The 27,190-nt window shown below is 37.4% G+C and overlaps 1 protein-coding gene across 1 annotated transcript in view; it reads right to left on the reverse strand.

Moving 5' to 3' along the window:
* Positions 1 to 27,190, reverse strand: part of DACH2 (dachshund family transcription factor 2) — a 798,949-nt gene that overhangs the window by 130,822 nt on the left and 640,937 nt on the right. The window contains exon 8 of the mRNA XM_043897104.1: positions 27,015 to 27,098. Coding sequence (XP_043753039.1) covers positions 27,015 to 27,098 — 84 coding nt within the window. The remainder of the gene's footprint in view (positions 1 to 27,014; positions 27,099 to 27,190) is intronic.

Below are 27,190 nucleotides of genomic sequence, written 5' to 3' on the forward strand. Positions count from 1 at the left end.
GGGAATACCAGACCATCTTACCTGTCTCCTGAGAAATGTGTATTCGGGTCAAGAAGCAACAGTTAGTACCTTGTATGGAACAACTGATTGGTTCAGGTATTGAGAAAGGAGTAGGGCAAGGCTGTTTGTTGTCACTGTGTCTATTTAAATTATATGCTGAGCACATCATGAGAAATGCTGAACTGGATGAGTTACAAGTTGGAATCAAGATAGGCAGGTAAACAGCAATGACTTCAGATATCTAGATGATACCACTCTAATGGCAGAAATCAAAGAGGAACTAACGAACCCCTTGATGAGGGTGAAAGAGTAGAGTGAAAAAGCTGGCTTAAAAATAAATACTAAAAAAAAAACTAAGATAATGGCATCTGGTCCCATTATTTCGAGGCAAACAGAAGGGGGAAATTTGGAAACAGTGACAGATTTTCTCTTCTTGGACTCAAATATCACTGAAGATGGTGACTGCAGCCATGAAATCAGAAAACGATTACTTCTTGTCAGGAAAGCTATGAAAAACCTACACAGTGTGTTGGAAAGCATAGACATTACTCTGCCTACAAAGGTCTGTATAGTCAAGGCCATGGTCTTCCCAGTGGTCATATATAGTTTTTACTGCTGGTCCATAAAGAGGGCAGAGTATGAAAGAATTGATGCCTTTGAACTGTCATTCTGGAGAAGACTCCTGAGAGTCCCTTGGACAGCAAAGAGATCAAATCAGTCAATCTTAAGGGAAGTCAACTCTGAACACTGGTTGGAAGGACTGATGCTGAAGCTCCAGTATTTTGGTCACCTGATTTAAACAGTTGACTCATTGGAAAAGTCCCTGATGCAGGGAAATATTGAGGGCAGAAGGAGAAGAGGGCATCAGAGGATGAGATGGCTGGATGGCATCACCAATGCAATGGGCATGATCTTGGGCAAACTCCAAGATGGTGAAAGACAGGGAGGCCTGGCATACTGTAGTCCATGGAGTCAGAGTTGGACATGACTGGGTGACTAAACAACAACAACAAAAAGATTTCAATACAGAAGAATAGCCTTTTCAACAAATAGTACTGGAGTAGAAAAGCAGAAAGAACCTTGACTTGATATCATGATCATAAATGTAAGAGGTAAAACAATAAAACATAGAATAGAAAACACAGGAGAAAATCTTCAGGACCTAGGCAAGGTGAAGTGATTTTAGACTTAACAGGAAAATTACCATAAAAGAAAAAAATCAGAAATTGAACTTTATCTAAATTAAAAACATTTGTTCTGCATGTGACTCTTTTAACAGGTCATAAAAATAAGATACAGAGTGGGGATATATTTGCAAACAATATATTTGACAAATGACTTGTATGTAGAATATATAAAGAGCTCTTAAAATTCAACAATATGAAAACAAACAAATGAGTTATAAAATAAGGAAAAGACATGCAGACAGACATTTCATCAAAAATGATATATTACAAACAAGAGGTTCAAAGTAACTAGTCACTAGATAAATAAAAATTAAAACTTCAATGAGACAGAAGAATGGATAAGTGAGCTGGATGATAGAATGGTGGAATTAACTGCCAAAGAGCAGAATAAAGAAACAAGAATGAAAAGAAATGAGGACAGGTTCAGAGACCTCTGCAACAACATTAAGTGTACCAACATTCAAATTATTGGAGTCCCAGAAAAATAGGAGAAAAAGAAAAGGTCTGAGAAAATATTTGAAAAGATTGGAGTTGAAAACTTCCATTATATGGAAAAGGAAATAGTCACCCAAATTCAGGAAGCACAGATCGTCCCATCCAGGAGAAACACCTGGAGAAACATGCCCAGACACATATTAATAATAAAAAAAGAGACACAAACAAAACTATTAAAAGCAGCAAAATAAACAAATACCATACAAAGGAATCCCCCTTGATTTTTTCAGCAGAAACTCTGAAGGCCAGAAGGGAGTGGCAGGATATGTTTAAAGTGATGAAAGGGGAAAACCTACAGCCAAGATTCCTCTAACCAGCAAAGGTCTCTCTCAAATCTGTTTGACAGAGAATTCAAAAGTTTTACAGACAGGTATAAGCTAACAGAACTCAGCGCCCCCAAACCAGCTTTACAAAAAATGCTAAAGAAAAAAATTTAGGTGAAAAACAAAAGAGATAAGAACAACAAAAACAAATTCAAAACAATGAAGAAAATGGCAATAGGATAATACATATCAATAATTACCTTAAATGTAAATGGACTAAATGTTTTAACCTAAAAACACAGACTGGCTTAATAGATACAAAAATAAGACCCATATACATGCTATCTACAAGAGACCTGTTTCAGAACTAAGGACACACATAGACTGAAAGTGAGGGGAGTGAAAAAGTTATTCCATGCAAGTGGAAATCAATATAAAGCTGGAGTAGCAATATGAATTTAAAATAAAGGCTGTTAGAAGAGATAAGGGAAGACACCACATAATGATCAAGGAATCAATCCAAAAAGAAGATATAACAATCACAATTATTTATGCACCCAACATTGAAGCACCTCAAAACAAAGCAAATGCTAACAACCATGAAAAGGGGAATCAAGAGTAACACAATACTAGTTGGGACTATAATATCCCACATATTATAGTGTCCATAGTATAGTGTCCATATATTAATGGACAGATCATCCAGACAGAAAATTAGGGAAGAAACACAAGCCTTCACTGACAAATTAGATAGATTTAATTGATATTTACAGGGCAGTCTATCCCAAAGTAGCAGAATGTATTTTCTTCTCAAGTGTACATGGAACATTCTCCAAAGTAGATCACATCTTGAGTTGCAAATCAATCCTCAGAAAATTTAAGAAAATTGAAATCATATTAAACATTCTTTGTGATCACAATACTACAAGATTACAGAGAAAAAAAAAAACTGTAAGAAACACAAACACAAATGGATTTTACACAATATGACACTAAATAACCAAAAGATTACTGAAGGAATCAAAGAGTAATTAAAAAATGCCTAGAACCAAATGAAAACAGAAAATACATGACCCAAAACCTATGGGATGAAGCAAAAGCAGTTGAAGAGGGAAGTTTATAGAAATATAATATTTATTTTTAAACATCTCAAAATAAACAACCTAATATTACACCTAAAACAACTAGATAAAGAATAACATACAAAACTCAAACTTACTAGAAGGAAAGAAATCATAAAGATTGGAGCAGAAAAGAAGAAAAAAAAGAGATGAAGAAAACAATAGCAAAGATCAATGAAACTAAAAGCTGGTTCTTTGAGAAAATAAACACAATTCATAAACTCATTAAGGAAACAAGGGAGAGGACTCAAATCTATAAAATTTGAAATGAAAAAGGAGAAGTTACAACTGACACCATAGAAATACAAAGGGTCATAATAGACTTCAACAAGCAAGTATATGCCAATAAAATGGACAACCTGGAAGAAATGAACAAGTTCTTAGAAAGATACAACCATTTAAGACTGAACCCATAAGAAATAGAAAGTATGAAGAAATCAGTGTCAATTAATGAAATTGAGACTGGCATTAAAAATCTTTCAACAAACAAAAGCCCAGGAACAGATGGCTTCAGTTGCCTTCTGTCAATCATCTAAAGAATAGTTAATGCCTATCCTCAAACTCTTCCTAAAAGTTGCAGGGGGAGGAACAATCCCAAGCTCATTCTACAAGGCCAACGTCATTGTGACATCAAAGTCAGACAAATATATCACAAATATAAGAAAAATACAGACCAATATCACTGATGAACATAGATGCAAAAATACCCAAGATATTAGCAAACAGAATCCAGCAACGCATTTAAAGGATCATACACCAAGATCAAGTTGGATTTATCCCAAGCATGCAAGATTTCTTCAGTATATGCAAATCAATCATTGTGATATCACATATTAACAAATTGAGCAATAAAAACCATATGACCATCTCAATGGATGCAGATAAAGCTTTTAACAAAATTCAACACGTTTATGATAAAAGCTCTCCAGAAAGTATGCATACAGGGAACCTACCTGAAATAATAAAGGCCATATATGACAAACTCACAGCAAACAACGTTCTCAATGGTGAAAAACTTAAAACACTTCTTCTAAGATCAGGAACAAAACAAGGATATCCTCTCTCATCACTATGTTCATCATTGTTTTGGAAGTGTAATGAGAGTAAAGAGTAAAGAGAGATGAAAAAAATAATAATAATAAAAGTAATGCAACCTGGAAAAGAAAAAGAAAAACTCTCACTTTTGAAGATGACATAATACTATAAATAGAAAATTTGTAAGATGCCTCCAGAAAATGGCTAGAGCTAATCAATGAATTTGGAAGAGTGACAGGATATAAAATTAATGCACAGAAGTTACTTGCATTCCTATACACTAACAATGAAATATCAGAAAGAGAAATTAAGGAAACAATCCCATTTACCATTAAAAAAAAATTAACTATAGACTTCTACTTGAAAACCTATAAGATACTGATGAAAGAAATCAAAGACGACACAAACAGATGGAGAGATATACCACGCTGTTGGATTTCAAGAATCAATATTGTCAAAATGACTATACTACATAAAGCAACGTACAAATTCAATGCAATCTCTTTTAAATTACCAATGGAATTTTTCACAGAACAAGAATAAAAAAATCTTAAAATTTATTTGGAAACACAAATGACCCCAAATAGCCAAAGCAATCTTGGGAAAGAAAAATCGAGAGAAAGGAATCATGCTCCTTAACTTCAGACTATACTACAAAGCTGTAGTAATCAATAAAGTATGGCACTGGAACAAAAACAGAAGTATAGATCAATGGAACAAGGTAGAAAGCCCAGAGATAAACCCATGTACCTGTGGTTACCCAACCTATGACAAAGAGGCAAGAATATACAATGGAGAAAAGTTTTTTTTTAAATAAATTTTGCTGGAAAACTGGACAGTTACATGCAAAAGAACAAATTTAGAACACACCCTAACACTATATACAAAAATAAACTTAAAATGAATTAAAGACCAAGATGAAAGGCTAGACACTATAAAACTCTTAGAAAAAAAACATAGGCAGAAGACTCTTTGACATAAATTGCAGCAAGATCTTTTTTCCCTACCTGCTAGAGTAATGAAAATAAAAACAAAAATAAACAAATGGAACCTGATTAAACTTAAAAGATTTTGCACAGCAAAAGAAACCATAAACAAGATGAAAAGACAGCCATCAGAACATGAGAAAATATTTGCAAATGAAGCAACAGACAATGAATTAATCTCAAATATATACAAACAGCTCATGCAAGTAAATATCAAGAAAACAACCCAATCAAAAAAACATAAAATAGAGAGAACACCTAAACTGACATTTTCCCAAATAAGACACAGAGTTTGCCAACAAACACATGAAAAGATGTTCACCATCACTAACTATTAGAGAAATGCAAATCAAAGCTACAGTGAAGTATCACCTCACACCAGTCAGAATGGTCATCATCAAACAATCTACAAACAATAAATGCCAGAGAGGGTGTGGAGAAAAAGAAACCCTCTTACACTGTTTTTGGTAAGAAAAATTCATTCAACAACTATGGAGAACAATAGGTGGTTCCTTAAAAAACTAAACATAGAACTACCAAATGACCCAGCAGTCCCATTCCTGGGCATATTTCCACAAAAATAATAATTCAAAAAGATGCATTCACCTCAATGTTCATTGCAGCACTATTTACAATAGCCAGGACATGGAAGCAAACTAAATGTCCATCAACAGAGGAATGGATAAAGAAGATGTGGTACATATATACAATGAAATATTACTCAAAAGTAAAGGAACAAAATTGTATCCTTTGCTGAGATGTGGATGAACCTAGAGATGGTCATCCAGAGTGAAGTAAGTCAGAAAAAAAAGTCTTATATTAATGCATATAATCTAGAAAAATGATATAGATGATCTTATTTTCAAAGCAGAAATAGAGACACAGAAATAGAGAACAAATATTTGGCTACCAAAGGAGGAAAGGGTGTGGGATGGATTGGGAGGCTGGGATGACAAATATACATTACTATGTATAAGCAGATAACTAATGAGAACAAACTGTATAGTACAGGGAACTCTACTTAATACTCTGTTGTGATCTAAGTCAGAAGGAAACACAAGGAAGTGGTGATAGTTGTATATATGTGGCTGATTCACTATTCTGTATAGCAAAAATTAACACAACAGTGTACAACACTATAATCCAATAAAAATGAATAATACCAATATAAGAGCAAAAAAAATGCAATGAGATATTGCTACACACACCTCTGAGCAGAGCTAATTTGTTTTTACAAAAGGACAACACACAATGCTGATGAAGATGTGGAGATCTTGGACCAATCATATATTGCTAGTGGGAATATAAATATGATCTGGCCAGTCTGGGAGATAGTTTGGTATTTTGTTATAAAACTATACATACACTTACCCCATGACCCAGCTTTTAAGCATTTGTCCCAGAGAAATGAAGTTATATACATAAAAACCTATACATAAGTTTTCCTAGAAGCTTTATTAATAACAGACTACTAGAAACAGTGAGATTTTGTAAAATAGATAACTGCTAACAAATTCTGGTAGATGCATACCATGGGGTACTACACAGTAATAAAACAAAACAAAACATAGAAACTACTGACACAATCAATACCCTGAATTAGTATCAAGGAAATTTTGCTAACTGAAGAAAAAAAGTCATTCTCAAAATGGCATATACTATATCATTCCAATTTTAGAACATTCTTGGGATGATGGAATTATAAACATGGAAAACTGTGGTTTGAGGGGTTAGGGATAATAGAATGGGGAGGGAGTCAATAAAATTATAGCAGGAGAGCTTTTTGAGGGTGGCAAATGATTCTGTGGAGCTGACCCAGGAGATGCCTCTGCAGTATCCCCTCTTTCACTTCCGATTGCAAACAATAAAGGCCATTTGTACCATTAAAAAAAAAAAAAAAGAAGAAGAAAAAGAAGAAGGATACATGCAGACATACACACCAATGAATTCATGTAATATTGGTGACATTTTTATTAAAGTCTGTGGACATACCTATGTAAAATTTCTGATTTCCACATTAGGTTATAATTATGTAAGATTAAGCCATCAGGGGAAAGTGGTTGAAGAGTACAAAAGATCTGCATGTACTCTTCTTGCAACTTATTTTGAGTCTATATTAACACGTGCATACTCAATTGTGTTCAGTTTTTGCGACCTTATGGACTGTAGCCTGGCAAGCTCCTCTGTCTACAATTATTTCTAAATAAAAAGCTTAAAAATGAAAGTAATTCAGAGAAAAGTTCCAGTAAGATATGTCCCTTTTTTCTCTAATTTCTATTTTGAATCACTAGGATAAAATCCAGTAGTGATGTGTGGATGTGAGAGTTGGACTATAAAGAAAGCTGAGTGCAGAAGTATTGATGCTTTTGAACTGTGGTGTTGGAGAATACTCTTGAGAGTCCCTTGGACCACAAGATCAAACCAGTCAATCCTAAATGAAATTCATCCTGAATATTCATCAGAGGACTGATGCTGAATTTGAAGCACCAATATTTTGGCCACCTGATGTGAAGAACTGATTCATTGGAAAAGATCCTGATGCTGGGGAAGATTGAAGGCAAGAGGAGAAGGGGAGACAGAAGATGAAATGGTTGGATGGCATCACTGACTTGATGGACTTGAGCTTGAGCAAGCTCCAGGAGCTGGAGATGGACAGGGAAGCCTGGCATGCTGTATTCCATGGGGTTGCAAAGAGTCAGACACAACTGAGCAACTGAACTGAACTGAGGATAAAATGCACAAAATTATATTACTTACTTTCTTTTATGTGTCTTAATGTCATTGTAAAGTTTATTTGTAATGATGTTTGTATTTTAGTTGGTCAAATATAGTAGTCTCTCTTATTCAAAAAATATAATATTCATCAGATATATTATCCATTTTTAGCCAGGGTCACGATCATTTCCAAACACTTCCAAAAAAAGACTTTGGATTTCTGCTAAGATGGCAGAGGAATAGGACAGGGAAATAACTTTTGCCCCCACAAATTCATCAAAAGATCATTTGAACGCTGAGCACATTCCACAAAACAATTTCTGAATGCTGGCGGAGGTCACCAGGAACCCAGAAAGGCAGCCCATTCTCTTCTAAAGGAGGTAGGACAAAATACAAAAGATAAAAACAGAGAAAAAAAAGTTAGGGAGGGAGACCCATCTCAGGGAGGGAATCGTGAAGAGGAGAAGTTTCCAAACCCCAGGAAACCACCTCACCTGCGGGCCTGTGGGGAGTTTCAGAATATCAGAGGGCAACATAGCCAGGAGGAAAAAAAGAAAAAACCCACAGATACAGGCCTAACAGCAACTCCAAGTGGAGAAGCAGCCCAGACGCTCACGTCCACCTGCAGGGAGCAGGGGCTGAACAGGGAGGCGCAGGCTGCGTGCTTATGGTAAGGACGGGGCCTGAATGCCCTGAGGACAATCTAAGGGAGCTAACATGAGCTAGCAATCCAAACTGTGGGACAGCCAGAGAGAGAGAGAGAGAGAAAATAAAAGAGAGAGAGAGAACTTTCCCATGAAAAGCTCTAACCTAAGGCACTGCCTGGTCTGCTCACAGAACAAAGGACTGAGTGAATACCAGAGGACAGCAAACTAGCTGCGAGCTGGCCCCTTCCCCCGCTGGAGGCAGAGAGGCAGGTGGGGGGCAGCCAGAGCCAGAAGGCAAGGGGCAGTCTCAACCCCAGAGATAGCATCCTCCACCAAATTGTGAGCAGGCTCGCAGTTGCTATCCGAGTCTTCCTGGGATCCTGGACGGTTGACATCCACCAGGATGGTTGCAGTCAGAGATCAGCTCCCCAGAGGAGACACACAGCACATGTGAGATGGTGCTCTGGAGATGCAACCAGGAAACCAAGCAGCTGGGACCAGAGAGGTGATAAGACGCACCACACACCTGGGACAGTGCACTCACCAAGCACATGGTCACCTGAGCTGCTTGGACCTGGGAAAGGCACAAAACACAGACTCAAAAGAGTCTGTGCCTTTGTGGAGTACCAGAGAACCTGAAGCTGAGCGCCTTAGACTTGGAAAGTGCACACAACCCATGGCCCCCATTAGACAGTTCCCCTGCAGAGCAACCTGGAGCCTGAGCAGTGTAGACTGGGAAAACACACACGCTGAGAGCAGGGTCAAACCCAGTGTGGCCCAGACACTGCGAGCACTCCCCACACACGCCAGTGGTATTTGTTTGCAGTGTTCCTCCCTCCCCACAGCACAACTAAACAAGTGAGCCTAAATAAGTAACCACCTTCACTCCCTTGTGTCAGGGCGGAAATTAGACATTGAAGAGACTAGCGGACAGAGAAAGCCAAAATAAACAAAGAAGAGGAAACTGCTTTGGAAGTGACAGGTGCAACAGATTAAAACCCTGTAGTTAGCACTGACTACATTGGAAGGAGCCTATAGTCCATGAGAAGAAGGATAAGCTGGAACAAGGAATTATATGAAACTGAACTGACCCCACAAAGTCCTCAACAGCTCCAGAAGTATCCCTAGATACATTTTGCTATTATCATTTTTAAATATTTTTTTTTTTTAATTTTAAGTTCTTTACTACTCCTTTAATTTTCATTTTTATAACATACTATTACTTTGCACAAAAGACGCAATCTTCAAAGTGAACTTCATATACATATTTTTTATAATTCTTGTGATATTGTTTTGTTTATTTAATAGCATTTTTGAGAGTCTAACCTCTACTGTAGATTTTTAATCTTTGCTTTTTGGTATTTGTTATCAATTTTGTACCTTTAAGAATCCAATCTTCAGTACCCATTTTTACTTAGGAGTGTGCTTACTGGCTTGATTGCTCTCCCCTTTTGACACTCCTTTTTCTCCTCCAGCTCATCTCTATCTTCTCCCTCCCCCGTCTCTTCTCTACCTAACTATGTGAATCTCTTTGAATGTTCCAGGCTGTGGAGTACACTTAGGGAACTGACTACTGGCTAGATCTCTCTCTCTCCTTTTGATTCCCACTTGTCTCCTGGTCACTTCTATCACCTTCCTCCCTCTTCTCTTCACTGTGTAATTCCCTGAGAGAATATGAGTGTTCCAGACTGTGGAGAGCACATAGAGAATTGATTTCTGGCTAAATTGCTCGCCCCCTTTTTGATTCTCCCTTTTCTCCTCCTGGCCACCTCTCTCTCTCTCCTCCCTCCTCTTTTCTCCATGTAACTCTGTGAACCTCTCTGAGTGTCCCTCACTGTCTAGAATCTTTTCACTATTAATATATATGTTTTATGACCAGTGTTGTATGGATGGAGAAGTTTTCAGGCTACTGTAAAAATAAGACTGAAAGCCAGAGGCAGGAGGTTTAAATCCAAAACTTGAGAACACCAAAAATCTCCTGACTCCAGGGAACATTAATCAACAAGAGCTCATCCAAAAGCCTCCATACCTACAGTGAAACCAAGCTCCACCTAAGAGCCAACAAGTTTCAGAGCAAAACCACAATAATTCTCCAACAACACAGGAACATAACCCACAGACACATCAAAACTCACTACTGGACACTTCATTGCAATCCAGAGAGAAGAGATCCAGCTCAACCCACCAGAACACTGATGCAAGCTTCCCTAACCAGGAAACCTTGACAAGCCACTAGTCCAACCCCACCCATATGGAGGAACCTCCATAATTGAATGAACCAGAAACTTCCAGCATACAGAAAGGCAAACCCAAACACATCAACCTAAACAAAATAAAAAGGCAGAGAAATATTCAGCAGGTAAAGGAATGTGATAAATGCCCACCAAACCAAACATAAAAGGAGGACATAAGGAGTCTACCTGAAAAGAATTCAGAATAATGATAGTAAAAATGATCCAAAATCTTGAAAACAAAATGAAGTTACAGATTAAAAGTTTGGAAACAAGGATTGAGAAGAGGAAACAAATATTAGGAAGGACCTAGAAGAAATCAAAAAGGTTAATCAATAATGAATAATTCAATAATTGAGATCAAAAGGACTCTGGAGGGAACCAACAGTAGAATAACTGAGGCAGAAGAGGGGATAAGTGAGGTGGAAAATAGAATGGTGGAAATATTTAAGCAGAGGGGGAAAAAAGAATTAAAAGAAATGAGGACAACCTCAGAGACCTCTGGGACAATGTTAAATGCACCAACATTTGAATCATAGGAGTCCCAGAAGAAAGAGACAGAAAGAAAGGCCATGAGAAAATACTTGAGGAGATAATAGTTGAAAACGTCCCTAAAATGGGGAGGAAATAGCCACACAAGTCGAAGAAACCCAGAGAGTTCCAAACAGGATAAACCCAAGGCGAAAAACCCCAAGACACATATTAATCAAATTAAAGAAGATCAAACACAAAGAGCAAATATAAAAAGCAGCAAGGGAAAGGCAACAAATAACACACAAGGGGATTCAAATAAGGATAGCAGCTGATCTTTCAATAGAAACTCTTCAGACCAGAACGGAATGGCAGGACATACTTAAAGTGAAGAAATAGAAAAACCTACAATCCAGATTACTATGCTCAGCGAGGATTTCATTCAAAGATGAAGGAGAAAGCAAAGGCTTTACAGAAAAGCAAACACTGAGATAATTCAGCACCACCAAACCAGCTCTTCAACAAATGCTTAAGGATCTTCTCCAGACAGCAAACACAGAAAAGGTTTATAAACTCGAACTCAAAACAACAAAGTAAATGGCAATGGGGTCATACTTATCAATAATTACCTTAAATGTAAATGGGTTGAATGCCCCAAACAAAAGACAAAGACTGGCTGAATGGAATACTAAAACGAGACTCCTATATATGCTATCGAGAAGATACCCACCTCAAAACAAGGGAAAAACACAGAGTGAAAATGAAGGGCTGGAAAAAGTTAGTCCATGCAAATAGAGACCAAAGGAAAGCAGGAGTAGCAATACTCATATCAGACAAAATAGATTTTGAAATAAAGGTCATGAAAAGAGACAAAAAAGGACACTACATAATGATCAAAGATCAATCCAAGAAGAAGATGTAACAATTATAAATATATATGCACCCAACATAAGAGCACTGCACTATGTAAGGCAAATGCTAACAAGTATGAAAGGGGAAATTAACAGTAACACAATAATAGTGAGAGACTTTAAGAAAGACCCCACTCACAACAATGGATAGATTAACTGAACAGAAAATTAGCAAGGAAACAAAAACTTTAAATGATATAATGGACCAGTTAGACCTAATTGACATCTATAGGACATTTCACTCCACAATGAATTTCACCTTTTTCTCAAGTGCACAGAAAACCTTCTCCAAGATAGATCACATCCTGGGCCATAAATTTAGCCTTGGTAAATTTAAAAAAATAAAATAAAATAATTTCAAGCCTCTTTTCTGATCATAGTGTGGTAAGATTAGATGTCAACTACAGGGGAAAAAGACTATTAAAAATACAAACATATGGAGGATAAACAACACACTTCTGAATAACCAAGAAACCACAAAAGAAATCAAAATGCATAGAAACAAATGAAAATTAAAGCACGAATACACAAATTATCTGGGAATCAGTAAAAGCAGTGCTGGGGGAAGGTACATACCAATACAAGCTGCCCTCGAGAAACAAGAGAAAAATTAAATAAAAAATCTAACTCTACACCTGAAGCATCTAGAAAAAGAAGAAATGAAGAAACCAAAGGTTAGTAGAAGGAAAGAAATCATAAAAATTAGGACAGACATAAAGCCAAAAGAAACAAAGGAGACCATAGCAAAAATCAACAAAGCTAAAAGCTGGTTCTTTGAGAAGATAAATAAAATGGAAAAACCATTGTCCAGACTCATCAAGAGAAAAATGGAGAAGAATCAAATCAACAAAATTAGAAATGCAAATGGAGATATCACAACAGACAACACAGAAATATAAAGAATCATAAGAGACTACTATCAGCAACTATATGTCAATAAAATGGACAACTTGGAAGAAATGAACAAATTATTTGCAAAGTATAACCTTCCAAACCTGAACCAGGAGGAAATAGAAAATCTTCACAGACTTATCACAAGCACAGAAATAAAAACTGTAATCAGAAATCTTCCACTAAACAAAATCCCAGGACCAGATGGCTTCACAGGGAATTCTACCAAAAAATTTAGAGAAGAGCTAACACCTATCCTACTCAAATTCTTCCAGAAAATTGGAGAGGAAGGTAAACTTCCAAATTCATTCTATGAGGCCACCATCACCCTAAGACCAAAACCAGACAAACATGCCACAAAAAAAAAAAAAAAGAAAGAAAGAAAGAAAGAAAAAGAAAACAGGACAGTATAATTGATGAACATAGATGCAAAAATTCTCAACAAATTTGTAGCAAACAGCATCCAACAACATATTAAAAACATCATACATCATGACCAAGTGGGCTCTATCCCAGGGATGCAAGGATTCTTCAATATTCGCAAATCAATCAATGTGATGCATCATATTAACAAATTGAAACCTAAAATGATATAATTATGTCAATAGATGCAGAGAAAGGCTTTGACAGAATTCAACATCCATTTATGATAATAAAAAAGCAAAAAAAAAAAAAAAAAAAAAAAAAACTCCAGAAAGCAGACATAGAAGGAACATATTTCAACATAATGAAAGTCATATATGATAAACCCACAGCAAACATTATCCTCAATGGTGAAAAACTGAAAGCATTTTCCCTAAAATTGGGAACAAGACAAGGGTGCCCACTCTCACCACTACTATTCAGCATAGTTCTGGAATATTTAGCCACAGCAATAAAAGAAGAAAAGTAAAAGGAATCCAGATTGAAAACGAAGAAGCAAAACTCTCACTGTTTGCAGATGACATGATCCTCTACATAGAAAACCCTAAATACTCCACCAGAAAATTGCTAGAGATAATCAATGAATATGGTAAAGATGCAGGATACACAATTAACACACAGACATCCCTTGTATTCCTATACACTAACAATGTGAAAACAGAAAAAAGAAAAATTAAGGAAAGAGAAAATATTTACATTATAGTGTCAGTATATACCCCCAAGCTTTCCCCGAGGCTCAGGGTAAAGAATCCACCTGCAATGAAGGATATCACAAGTTCGATCCATGGGATGGGAAGATTCATTGGAAGAGGGCACATCAACCTACTCCAATATTGTTTCCTGGAGAATCCATATGGACAGAGGAGCCTGGTGGCCTGCAATCCATAGGGTCACAAAGAATTGGACACCACTTTGGAACTGAATATATATACATATACATAGTCCAAACACTTCTAAATGGATAGTCATTTCCTTCTCCAGGGGATCTTCCCAACCCAGGAACTGAACCCAGGTTTCCCACATTGCAGGCAGATTCTTTACCGTCTGAGCCACCAGAGAAACTCCAAACTTAAATTAGCATATTTGTAAAAAAAAAAAAAAAAGATAGCACCTTTATTTTCATTTATTTTTACACAGATAGGCTAATTTCAGATTAGCAGAGGGTTTAGGACATGCACTGATGCTATGATAGTATCTTTATTTCGGGCTTGATATGATAGTATCTTGTTTTGGGCTTCCCTGGTGGCTCAGTGGTAAAGAATCCGCCTGCAGTGCAGGAGACCTGGGTTCGATCCCTGGGCCAGGAAGATTCCCTGGAGAAGGGAATGGCTACCTACTCCAGGATTCTTTCCTAGAGAATTCCATGTACAGAGGAGCCTTGTGGGCTACCACACATGGGGTTGCAAAGAGTTGGAAATGACTGAGCGACTAACAATTTCACTTTCATCTTTAACTTAGATTAAATATACTTTATGTTCTTAAGATTCTTAAGGATGTTCAAACCATTATCTTTGCATCTGTAGCCCGTGGACTGACTTAAAATGTAATGTTTTAGTTGACTCAAGTATTGGGGCTGATGATAAATTTATTGTTCCAATATTTAGATAGCATTCCAAAGTTTGATCATTGGCACTTCTTTTACATATAAAGTTTTCAATAGATACAGTCAATGCCAAATACAAACTATCAAAAAGCCCCTATATTCCTGCTAGCATTTTAAGAGACCAATGGCTGCCAAGGTCAGAGGGCCTTTCTTTGTGCCTTTGCTTCCACATGGTTAAAGTAGAGTGGATAGTCCCAAAGTCTCTACTCCAGAGAATCCCAAAACTGATTGCTAATAAATTATGTAACACAATGTCATAACATGCAATTGATTTAGTCAATTTGTTTGAATATATGTGGAAAAGTAAAATCAAAGTTTAGTAAAAATATTAATACTTGAGTCAAAACAAAAATATCAATTTTGATAATTCATATTGGACACAATATAAAGGGACATCACTGCCAGGAAAGCCTAGATAATATAGACTATAAAATGTCTGCATATGAAAACTCAAGGCAAAATGCAGATTATCACTTGAGATATATATCACACTGTCTGTCACCTAATTTTACAAGATAGAGCAAGAGGTGGGCTACATGAAGCATATTCTAATATTTCATTTTCGGAAAATTTAGACATAACAGCAAAGCTGGCATTTTCTAATTTCCAAAACCATGAATGATATTACTCAATAAAATCATGATGATATTACTCAAAACAGATGTGAAAACATATGTTTGCCACAGTTGTATAAACTGCCTACTTGTCAAACTTAATGAATGTTGAGACTTCTACTTTAAACTGCATTCCCTTTTAAGAACTAAAATCTATTTCAGGAAAATATATTTTATCATAATACCACAAATGCAGCTGGTAGAACTTGATGTAAAAAATCTCATTTAAAAGGAAGCTTTTTAATGACCCTGAGGGGCAGTCCTAAGATGACAGAGGAATAGGATGGGGATAACTCTTTGTCCCCCACAAATTCATTAAAAAAGACCATTTGAATGTTGAGAAAATTCCACAAAACAACTTCTGAACACTGACGGAGGACACCAGAAAGGCAACCCATTCTCTTTGAAAGGAGGTAGGACAAAATATAAAAGACAAAATGGGAGACAAAAGAGTTAGGGATGTAGACCAGGCCCCAGGGAGGGAGTCATGAATGAGGAGAAATTTCCAAACACCAGTAAACCCTCTCACTGGTGGGTCTGTGGGGAGTTTTGGAATCTCAGGGCAACATAACTGGGAGGAAAAACAACAACAACAACAACAGAATATGCGCCTAATCGCAATTCCCAGTGGAGAAGTAGCCCAGATGCTCACAGCCACCAGAAGAGAGCAGGGGCTGAACACAGAGGTGCAGTTTGAATGCTTAGGGTAAGGATGGGGCCTGAATGCCCTGATGACAATCTGAGGGAGTTAATGTGAGATAGCAACCCAAACTGTGGAATAGTCAGAGAGAGAAAAAAAGAGAGAGAGAGAACTTTCCCGTGAAGAGCTCTAACCTAAGGCACAGCCTGGTCCACTCATGGAAAAAAGGACTGAGAAAATACCACAGGAGAGCTAGCTGGCTGTGGACCCGCCCATCTCCCCACCAGAGGAAGAGAGGCAAGGGGGGCAACAGCCAGAGCTGGAAGGCAAGGGACAATCTTGGCCCCAGATATGGCATCCTCCACCAAATTGTGAGCAGGCTCCAAGTTGCTAACTAAGTCTTCCTGGGATTCTGGATGGTGGATATCCACCAGGAGGGTCACAGCCTGAGATCAGCTCCCCAGGGGAGACACATGGCACACCTGAGATGGCGCTCTCATGGTGCAACCAGGAAACCGAGCAGCTGGGACCAGGGAGGTGATAAGACGCACCATACACCTGGGAGAGTGTGCTTGCCAAGCACCTGGTCATCTGAGCTGCTTGGTCCTGGGAAGGGCACAAAAAGAAGGCCCAAGAGAATCAGTGACTTTGTAGAGTACCTGAGAACCCGAACCTGAGTGGCTTAGACCTGGGAAGTGCATGCAACCCTGGGCCTGCTTTGGACAGTTCCCCTGGGGAGAAACTGGGAATCTGAGCAGTGTAGACCAGGAAAGCATACATGCCATGATCAGGGTCAAACCCAGTGTGGTCCAGGCACTGTGAGCACTCCCCGCACATGCCAGTGATATTTGTTTGCAGTGTCCCTCCCTCCCCAAAGCACAATTGAACAAGTGAGCCTAAATAAGTGAACAACTTCTCCCCCTTGTGTCAGAGCAGAAATTAGACACTGAAGAAACTTGCAAACCAAGGAAGCTGAATTACACAAAGAAGAGGGAACCGCTTTGGTACTGAAAAGTGCAACAGATTAAAACCTTGTAGTTACCACTGACTACATTGGAAGGAATTCCAGCTGAGCTATTTAAAATCCTGAAAGATGATGCTATGAAAGTGCTGCACTCAATATGCCAGGAAATCTGGAAAACTCAGCAGTGGCCACAGGACTGGAAAAGGTCAGTTTTCATTCCAATCCCTAAGAAAGGCAATCCCAAAGAATGCTCAAACTACCGCACAATTGCACTTATCTCACATGCTAGTAAAGTAATACTCAAAATTCTCCAAGCCAGGCTTCAGCAATATACGAACCGAGAACTTCCAGATGTTCAAGCTGGCTTTAGAGAAGGCAGAGGAACCAAGATCAAATTGTCAATATCTGCTGGATCATCGAAAAAGCAAGAGAGTTCCAGAAAAACATCTATTTCTGCTTTATTGACTACGCCAAAGCCTTCGACCATGTGGATCACAATAAACTGTGGAAAATTCTGAAGGAGATGGGAATACCAGACCACCTGACCTGCCTCTTGAGAAACCTCTATGCAGGTCAGGAAGCAACAGTTAGAACTGGACATGGAACAACAGACTGGTTCCAAAGAGGAAAAGGAGTATGTCAATGTTGTATATTGTCACCCTGCTTATTTAACTTCTATGCAGAGTACATCATGTGAAACACTGGGTTGGAAGAAGCACAAGCTGGAATTAAGATTGCCGGGAGAAATATCAATAACCTCAGATATGCAGATGACACCACCCTTATGGCAGAGAGTGAAGAGGAACTAAAGAGCCTCTTGATGAAAGTGAAAGAGGAGAGTGAAAAAGTTGGCTTAAAGCTCAACATTCAGAAAACTAAGATCAAGGCATCTGGTCCCATTACTTCATGGGAAATAGATGGGGAAGCTGTGGAAACAGTGTCAGACTTTATTTTGGGGGGGCTCCAAAAGCACTGCAGATGGTGATTGCAGCCATGAAATTAAAAGATGCTTACTCCTTGGAAGGAAAGTTAGGACCAACCTAGACAGTATATTAAAAAGCAGAGACATTACTTTGCCAACAAAGGTCCGTCTGGTCAAGGCTATGGTTTTTCCAGTGGTCATGTATGGATGTGAGAGTTGGACTGTGAACAAAGCTGAGCGCCAAAGAATTGATGCTTTTGAACTGTGGTGTTGGAGAAGACTCTTGAGAGTCCCTTGGACTGCAAGGAGATCCAACCAGTCCATCCTGAAGGAGATAAGTCCTGGGTGTTCATTGGAAGAACTGATGCTGAAGCTGAAACTCCAATACTTTGGCCACCTCATGCAAAGAGTTGACTCATTGGAAAAGACCCTGATGCTGGGAGGGATTGGGGGCAGCAGGAGAAGGGGATGACAGAGGATGAGATGGCTGTATGGCATCACTGACTCGATGGGCATGAGTTTGAGTAAACTCCGGGAGTTTGTGATGGACAGGGAGGCCTGACATGCTGTGATTCATGGGGTCGCAAAGAGTCGGACATGACTGAGCGACTGAACTGAACTGAACTGAACATTGGAAGGGGCCAATAGACCTTGAGAAGAACTATAAGCTGGTATACGGAACCATCTGAAACTGAACTGACTCCACATTGCCCTCAAAAGCTCCAGAGAAATTCCTAGAAATATTTTACTATTATCACTTTTTAATTTCTAAATATTTTTAAAATTTTAACTTCTTTAGTACTCCTTTAACTTTCATTTTTATAACTTACTATTACCTTGCAAAAAAATACCCTATTTTTAAACCTAATTTCATATGTGTGTGTGTGTGTGTGTGTGTATATATAAATTTTTGTGACTTTTTTAATATTGTATTTTTTGATAGTCTAAACTCTACTCTAGATTTTTAATCTTTGTTTTTTTTGGTATTTGTTATCAATTTTGTACCTTTAAGAATCTAATCTTCAGTACCCATTTTAACTTAGGGCTGTGATTACTGGCTTGACTGCTCTCTCCCCTTTTGACTCTCCTTTTTCTCCCCCAGGTCACCTCTGTCTTCTCACTCCAACTCCTCTTCTCTGCCTAACTCTGTGAATCTCTTTGGGTGTTCCAGTTTGTGGAGAACACTTAGGGAACTGACTACTGGCTAGATTTGTCCCTCTCCTTTTGACTCCCTTTCTTCTCCTTCTTGCCATCTCTACCTCATTCCTCCCTCTTCTCTTCTATATGTAACTCTGTTACCATCTCTGGGTGTCCCTCACTGTCAAGAATCTTTTAAGCATTAACCTATATGTTTTATCATCAGTGTGGTATTGATGGAGAAGTCTTGAGGCTACTGTAAGAATAAGACTGAAGGCCAGATGCAGGAGATTTAAATCCAAAACTTGAGAAAACCAGAAAACTCCTGACTCCAGGGAACATTAATCGACAAGTACTCATCCAAAAGCCTCCATAACTATACCGAAACCAAGCTCTACCTAAGAGCTAACAAGTTTCAGAGCAAGACATACCAAGCTAATTCTCCAACAACACAGAAACATAAGCCTTATCATTAAAATACAGGCAGCCAAAAGTCACAGCAAACCCACAGACACCTCAAAACTCACTACTGGACACTTCATTGCAATCCAGAGAGAAGAGATCCAGCTCAACCCACCAGAACACTGATGCAAGCTTCCCTAACCAGGAAACCTTGACAAGCCACTAGTCCAACCCCACCCTTACGGAGGAACCTCCACAATAAGAAGAACTACAAAATTCCAGAACACAGAAAGGCCACTCCAAACACACCAATCTAAACAAAATGAAAAGGCAGAGAAATATTCAGCAGGTAAAAGAACATGATAAATGTCCACCAAACCTAACAAAAGAGGAGGACATAGGGAGTCTACCTTAAAAATAATGCAGAATAATGATAGTAGAGATGATCCAAAATTTTAAAAACAAAATGGAGGTACAGATAAAGAGGCTAGACACAAGGACTGAGAATATTCAAGAAATGCTTAACAAGCACACAGAAGAAATAAAAAAAGAGTCGATCAATAATGAACAATACAATAATTGAGATCAAAAGCACTCTGGAGGGAACCAACAGTGGAATAACTGAGGCAGAAGAGAGGATGAGTGAGGTGGAAGATAGAATGGTGGAAATAAATGAAGCAGAAAGGAAAAAAGAATTAAAGGAAATGAGGACAACTCAGAGACCTCTGGGACAATGTTAAATGCACCAACATTTGAATCATAGGAGTCCCAGAAGAAAAAGACAAAAAGAAACTCCATGAGAAAATACTTGAGGATACAATGTTGAAATCTTCCCTAAAATGGGGAAGGAAATAGCCACCTAAGTTCAAGAAACCCAGAGAGTCCCAAACAGGATAAACCCAAGGTGAAACACCTCAAGACACATATTAATCAAATTAAAGAAGATCAAACACAAAGAGCAAATATAAAAAGCAGCAAGGGAAAGGCAACAAATAACACACAAGGGGATTCCCATAAGGATAACAGCTGAACTTTCAATAGAAATTTGTGAGCCCAGAAGGGAATGGCAGGACATACTGAAAGTGATGAAAGAGAAACACCTACAACCCAGATTACTGTACCCAGAAAGATCTCACTCAAAGATGAAGGAGAAATCAAAAGCTTTACAGACAAACAAAAGCTGAGAGAATTCAGCACCACAAATCCAGCTCTTCAACAAATGCTAAAGGATCTTTTCTGGACAGCAAACACATAAAAGGTTTATAAACTCAAACCGAAAACAACAAAGTGAATGGCAAAGGGATCATACTTATCAATAATTACCTTAAATGTAAATGGGTTGAATGCCCCAAACAAAAGACAAAGACTGGCTGAATGGATACAAAAACAAGACCCCTATATATGCTGCCTACAAGAGAACCACCTCAAAACAAGGGACATATACAGAATGAAAGTGAAGGGCTGGAAAAAGATATTTCATGCAAATATAGACCAAAAGAAAGCAGGAGTAGCAATACTCATATCATATAAAATAGACTTTGAAATAAAGGCCATGAAAAGAAACAAAGAAGGACACTACATAATGACCAAATGATTGATCCAAGAAGAAGATATAATAATTATAAATATATATGCACCCAATATAGGAGCACTGCACTATGTAAGGCAATGCTAACAAGTATGAAAAGGGGAATTAGCAGTAACACAATAATAGTTGGAGACTTTAAGAGCCTACTCACAACTATGGAGAGATCAACTAAACAGAAAATTAGCAAGGAAATACGAATTTTAAATGATACAATGGACTAGTTAGACATAATTGATATCTATAGGACATTTCACCCCAAAACAATGAATTTCACCTTTTTTCTCAAGTGCAAAGAAAACCTTCTCCAAGATAGATCACATCCTGGGCCATAAATCTAGCCTTGGTAAGTTCAAAAAATTGAAATATTTTCAAGCCTCTTTCCTGATCACAGTGTGGTAAGATTAGATGCCAACTAAAGGACAGGGGCTTCCCTGGTGGTTCAGATGGTAAAGTGTCTGCCTGCAATGTGGGAGACCCGAGTTCAATCCCTGGGTTGGGAAGATCCCCTGGAGAAGGAAATGGCAACCCACTCCAGTACTCTTGCCTGGAAAATCCCATGGACTGAGGAGCCTGGTCGGCTACAGTCCCATGGGGTCGAAAAGAGTCAGACACGACTGAGTGACTTCACTTTCACTTCCACTTCACGGGGAAAAAAAAAAAACAATTAAAAATACAAACGTATGGAGGCTAAACAACATGCTTCTAAAAAACCAGCAAATAATGGAAGAAATCCAAAAATAAATCAAAATATGCAGAGAAACAAATGAAAATGAAAACACGGCAACCCAAAACTTATGGGATTCAGTAAAAGCCGTGCTAAGGGGAAGGTTCATAACAATACAGGGTTACCTCAAGAAACAAGAGAAAAATTAAATGAAGAACCTAACTCTACACAGGAAGCAACTAGAAAAAGAAGAATTGAAGAACCCCAGGGTTATTACAAGGAAATAAGTCATAAAAATTAGGGCAGAAATAAATCCAAAGGAAACAAAGGAGGCCATAGTAAAAATCAAGAAAGCTAAAAGCTGTACTTTGAGAAGATAAATAAAATAGATAAACCATTATCCAGACTTATCAAGAGAAAAAGGGATAATAATCAAATCAACAAAATTAGAAATGCACATGGAGAAATCACAACAGACAAGACAGAAGTACAAAGGATCATAAGAAACTACTATCAGCAACTATATGTCAATAAAATAGATAACTTGGAAGAAATGGACAAATTCTTAGCAATGTATAACCTTTCAAAACTGAACCAGAAAGAAATAGAAAATATTCCCAGACACATCACAAGCACGGAAATCAAAACTGTAATCAGAAATCTTCCACTAAACAAAATCCCAGGATCAGATGCTTCATAGGGGAACTCTACCAAAAATTTAGAGAAGAGCTAATATCTATCCTACTCAAAATCTTCCAGAAAACTGGAGAGGAAGGTAAACTTCCAAACACCTTCTATGAGGGCACCATCTCCCTAATACCAAAACCAGACAAAAAAGCCACAAAAAAAGAAAACTGCAGGCCAATATCACTGATGAACATAGATGAAAAAATCATCACCAAAATTCTAGCAAACATAATCCAACAACATATTAAAAACATCATACATCATGACCAAGGGGGCTTTATCCCAGAGATGCAAGGATTCTTCAATATTTGCAAATCAATCAATGTGATGCACCACATTAACAAATTGAGAGATAAAAACCATATTATTATCTCAATGGAGGCAGAGAAGCCTTTGACAAAATACGATCATTTATGATTAAAAAAAAAAAAAACAACCTCCAGAAAGAATGCATAGAAGGAACATACCTCAACATAGTAAAAGGCTTATATGGTAAACCCACAGCAAACATTATCCTCAATGGTGAAAAACTGAAAGCATTTCCCCTAAAGTCAGGAACAAGACAAGGGTGCCACTCTCATCACTACTATTCAACATAGTTTTGGAAGTTTTAGCCACAGCAATCAGAGAAGAAAAAGAAATAAAAGGAAACCAGGTTTGAAAAGAAGAAGCAAAACTCTCACTGTTTGCAGATGACATGATCCTCTACATAGAAAATCCTAAAGACTCTACCAGAAAATCACTAGAGCTAATCAATGAATGTAGTAAAGTTGCAGGATATAAAATTACACACAGAAATGCCTTGCATTCCTGTATACTAACAATGAGAAGACAGAAAGAAAAATTAAGGAAACAATTCCATTCACCATTGCAATGAAAAGAAAAAAAAAATACTTAGGAATAAATCTACCTAAAGAAACAAAAGGCATATATATAGAAAACTATAAACCACTGATGAAAGAAATCAAAGATGACACAAATAGATGGAGAAATATACCTTGTTAATGGATCGGAAGAAACAATATAGTGAAAATGAGTATACTACCTAAAGCAATCTATAGATTCAATGCAATTCCTGTCAAGATACCAATGTATTTTTCAGAGAACTTGAACAAATAATTTCACAATTTGTATGGAACTACTAAAATCCTTGAATAGCCAAAGCAATCTTGAGAAAAATGAATGAAACTGAAGGGATCAGTATGCCTGACTTCATACTATACTACAAATCTACAGTCACCGGGACAGTATGGTACTGGCACAAAGACAGAAATATAGATCAATAGAACAAAATAGAAAGCCCAGAGGTAAATCCACACACCTATGGACACCTTGTCTTCGACAAAGGAGGCAAGAATATACAATGGAGAAAAGACAATCTCTTTAACAAGTGGTGTTGGGAAAACCGGTCAGCCACTTGTAAAAGAATGAAACTAGAATACTTTCTAACACCATACACAAAAATAAACTTAAAATTGATTAAAGATCTAAATGTAAGACTAGCAACACAGCAGGATCCTCTATGGCCCTCCTCACAGAGTAATGGAAATAAAAGCAAAAATGAGCACATGGGGCCCAATTAAACTTAAAAGCTTTGGCACAATGAAGGAAACTATAAGGAAGATGAAAAGACAGCCTTGAGAATGGGAGAAAATAATATCAAATGAAGCAACTGACAAAGAATTAATCTCAAATACATGCAAGCAGCTCATGCAACTCAATTCCAGAAAAATAAATGACCCAATGAAAAAATGGTCCAAAACCTCAACAGATATTTCCCCAAAGAAGACTACAGATGGCTAACAAACAAATGAATAGATGCTCAATATCACTCATTATCAGAGAAATGCAAATGAAAACCACAACAAAGTACCATCCCACGCCAGTCAGAAGGGCTGCTATCAAAATGTCTACAAACAATAAATGCTGGAGAGGGTGTAGAGAAAAGGGAACCCTCTTATACCATTGGTGGGAATGCAAACTAGTACAGCCACTATTGAGAAAAGTTTGGATACTCCTTAAAAAACTGAGAATAGAACTGCCATATGATCCAGCAATCCCACTGCTGGGCATACTCACCAAGGAAACCAGAATTGAAAGAGACACGTGTACCCCAATGTTCATCACAGCACTGTTTACAATAGTTAGGTCATGGAAACAACCTAGATGTCCATCAGCAAACAAGTGTATAAGAAAGTTGTAATACATATACACAATGGCATATTACTCAGCTATTAAAAATAATTCATTTGAAGCAGTTCTAATGAGGTGGATGAAACTGGAGCCTCTTATACAGAGTGGAGTAAGTCAGAGAGAAAAACACCAATACAGTATATTAACGCATATATATGGAATTTAGAAAGATGGTAACCATGACCCTATATGCAAGACAGCAAAAAAGACACAGATGTAAAGAACAGTCTTTTGGACTCTGTGGGAGAAGGCGAGGGTGGAATGATTTGAGAGAATAGCACTGAAATATGTATATTACCAGATGTGAAATAGATCACCAGTCTAGATTCGATGCATGAGACAGGGTGCTCAGGACCAGTGTACTGGGATGACCCTGAGGGAAGGAATGGGGAAGGAGGTGCGGGGGGGGGGGGGGAGCGGTTCAGGATGGGTAACACATGTACACTCATGGCTAATTCATGTCACTTTATGGCAAAAGCCACTACAATATTGTAAAGTAATTAGCCTTCAATTAAGATAAATAAATTAATTTAAAAATAGAGAAATAAAAATTTAAGAAACAAAAAATAAAATAAAATAAACAATGACCCTAAACCAAATAAATCAAGAAATGAATAAATCAGAAAAAGAGAAAGCTTTCCCTTATAACTGAAGAAATGCATTTTAATATGTCACTCCTGTCTATTAATATCCTCATCAGGATGTGTGACCAACCTATTTCAAATGAGCGTAACTGTGCCATTCCACAGCAAGAGACTCAAAAATGCCAGTGCATACCACTGTGTATTTTTATGAAATTCAGTTACTGTACATCTGTACTAGCACTCCAGCTGATCCTTCATAAGATATAGCAGCGTGTCCTTGAGCATTGCAGCACACAAGCCAGTCCTAAATGCCACTGTGACTTATGGGGTTTGCAGTTCTGATGGAACCATGTGTATCTTGTACAGCTTGAGATTTTCCTAGAAAATCTGTTTTACTACCAAGCTGTCCTTCAAACTGTCGTGACTTGCTGGGAAAGAGGTTTCAGGAACAAATTGTTGCTGAGTTATGAATGAAGTTTCATCTTTAACTACAGTTCCATTACCTCTGTAAGTGTTTGGGTAGTTTAATATGCTCTACTTGACTTCTCCCACTCTGAAAACTTTTCTGAAATCAAGCATTTACAACTTGGGCCCCAGAGAGTATAGTCTTTGGATACGAAATGACAAAACATGTCAAGGAAACCAAACATGGATCAATGAAACTAAAATCCTAGACTATTTCAAATTCTAACTAAAATGCTCATCTAGGTAATTAGAAAGCAAGTTAAGTTTAGAGAAAAAGTAAAAGAAAATTCTCTATCAACTCCTCAGTTGTTCATGGAGAGGTTTTTTTTTTTTTTTTATTTATTTCCTACATATTATGAGCATCTTTATTAAAGACAGAAAAATGCATCCTAATAGTGAAGTACAATCAGACCATCTGGTGATCTGACAAGCTATCTGTTAGCTTATGTTCTTTAGCTTAGAGTTAATAAATTCATGATGACAATCATAATGTATAGCCTATAACATATGCCAATATATTTTCCTTTACTCTTACCTTAAGTCTTTTAAACAAAGTTGTACTCAGTTTTCATATCAAGGAAGTGTGACTGAAATTCTTATTCTCCCTACCTTCTTCAAACAGATATCCTAAGAAAAAGTTGGATGCTGTCCAGAAATTACACATTTGTCAGTTGATTATAAGCCAGACTGATGTCATATCTATCATCATTCTAGGTAAATACCTGACTGGAGTAGCTTGCTAAAATTTCATTTGAAATGTCCAAATCAGCATATACTTTAAAACCACTTTTGCATGTTGAGGAGAACATCTCTCTTGTATGATAGCAACTCAAGTTTTTCAAACATAACCATAAAATGGTGATTAATTTAAATATAGTCAGCAAAGTACAAACATAATAAAACTAGAATCAGATGTCTCTAATCAGGCATAATATAAAGGGCTTAGGGTAAAACTTCCAACCACAGGCACCAAGAAACTTTGGGTTAATATGTTATTTGTAATATCAAATAAAATTCAGGTAAATATTATTTTTTACTACAAAAATAATTTATCCAAAGTCAATATAGATCTATTCTGACTGAGGGAAATGTGTATACAATATACAGCAATAGGATGTTAAGTGAGTTAGTGTCCAATCTTTATATGTACATTAAATAAGCAAAAATTATTTTACCTTTATTTTCCCTTTGGAATTTTTTGATAGTTGGTCCAGTATCCTGTTCAACAATAAGGTCTTCTCTATTGTTGGGCATCATAACTATAAGTAAAAGATTTAACTGAGTAATTTTCTTACAAAACATCCAAAAGAAGAGCAGAAAAGCATTACATAAGCAGCTATTTTACTCTAAT

This window comes from Cervus elaphus, chromosome X, assembly GCF_910594005.1.
Source record: "Cervus elaphus chromosome X, mCerEla1.1, whole genome shotgun sequence".
In the NCBI taxonomy this organism is placed as follows: Eukaryota; Metazoa; Chordata; class Mammalia; order Artiodactyla; family Cervidae; genus Cervus; species Cervus elaphus.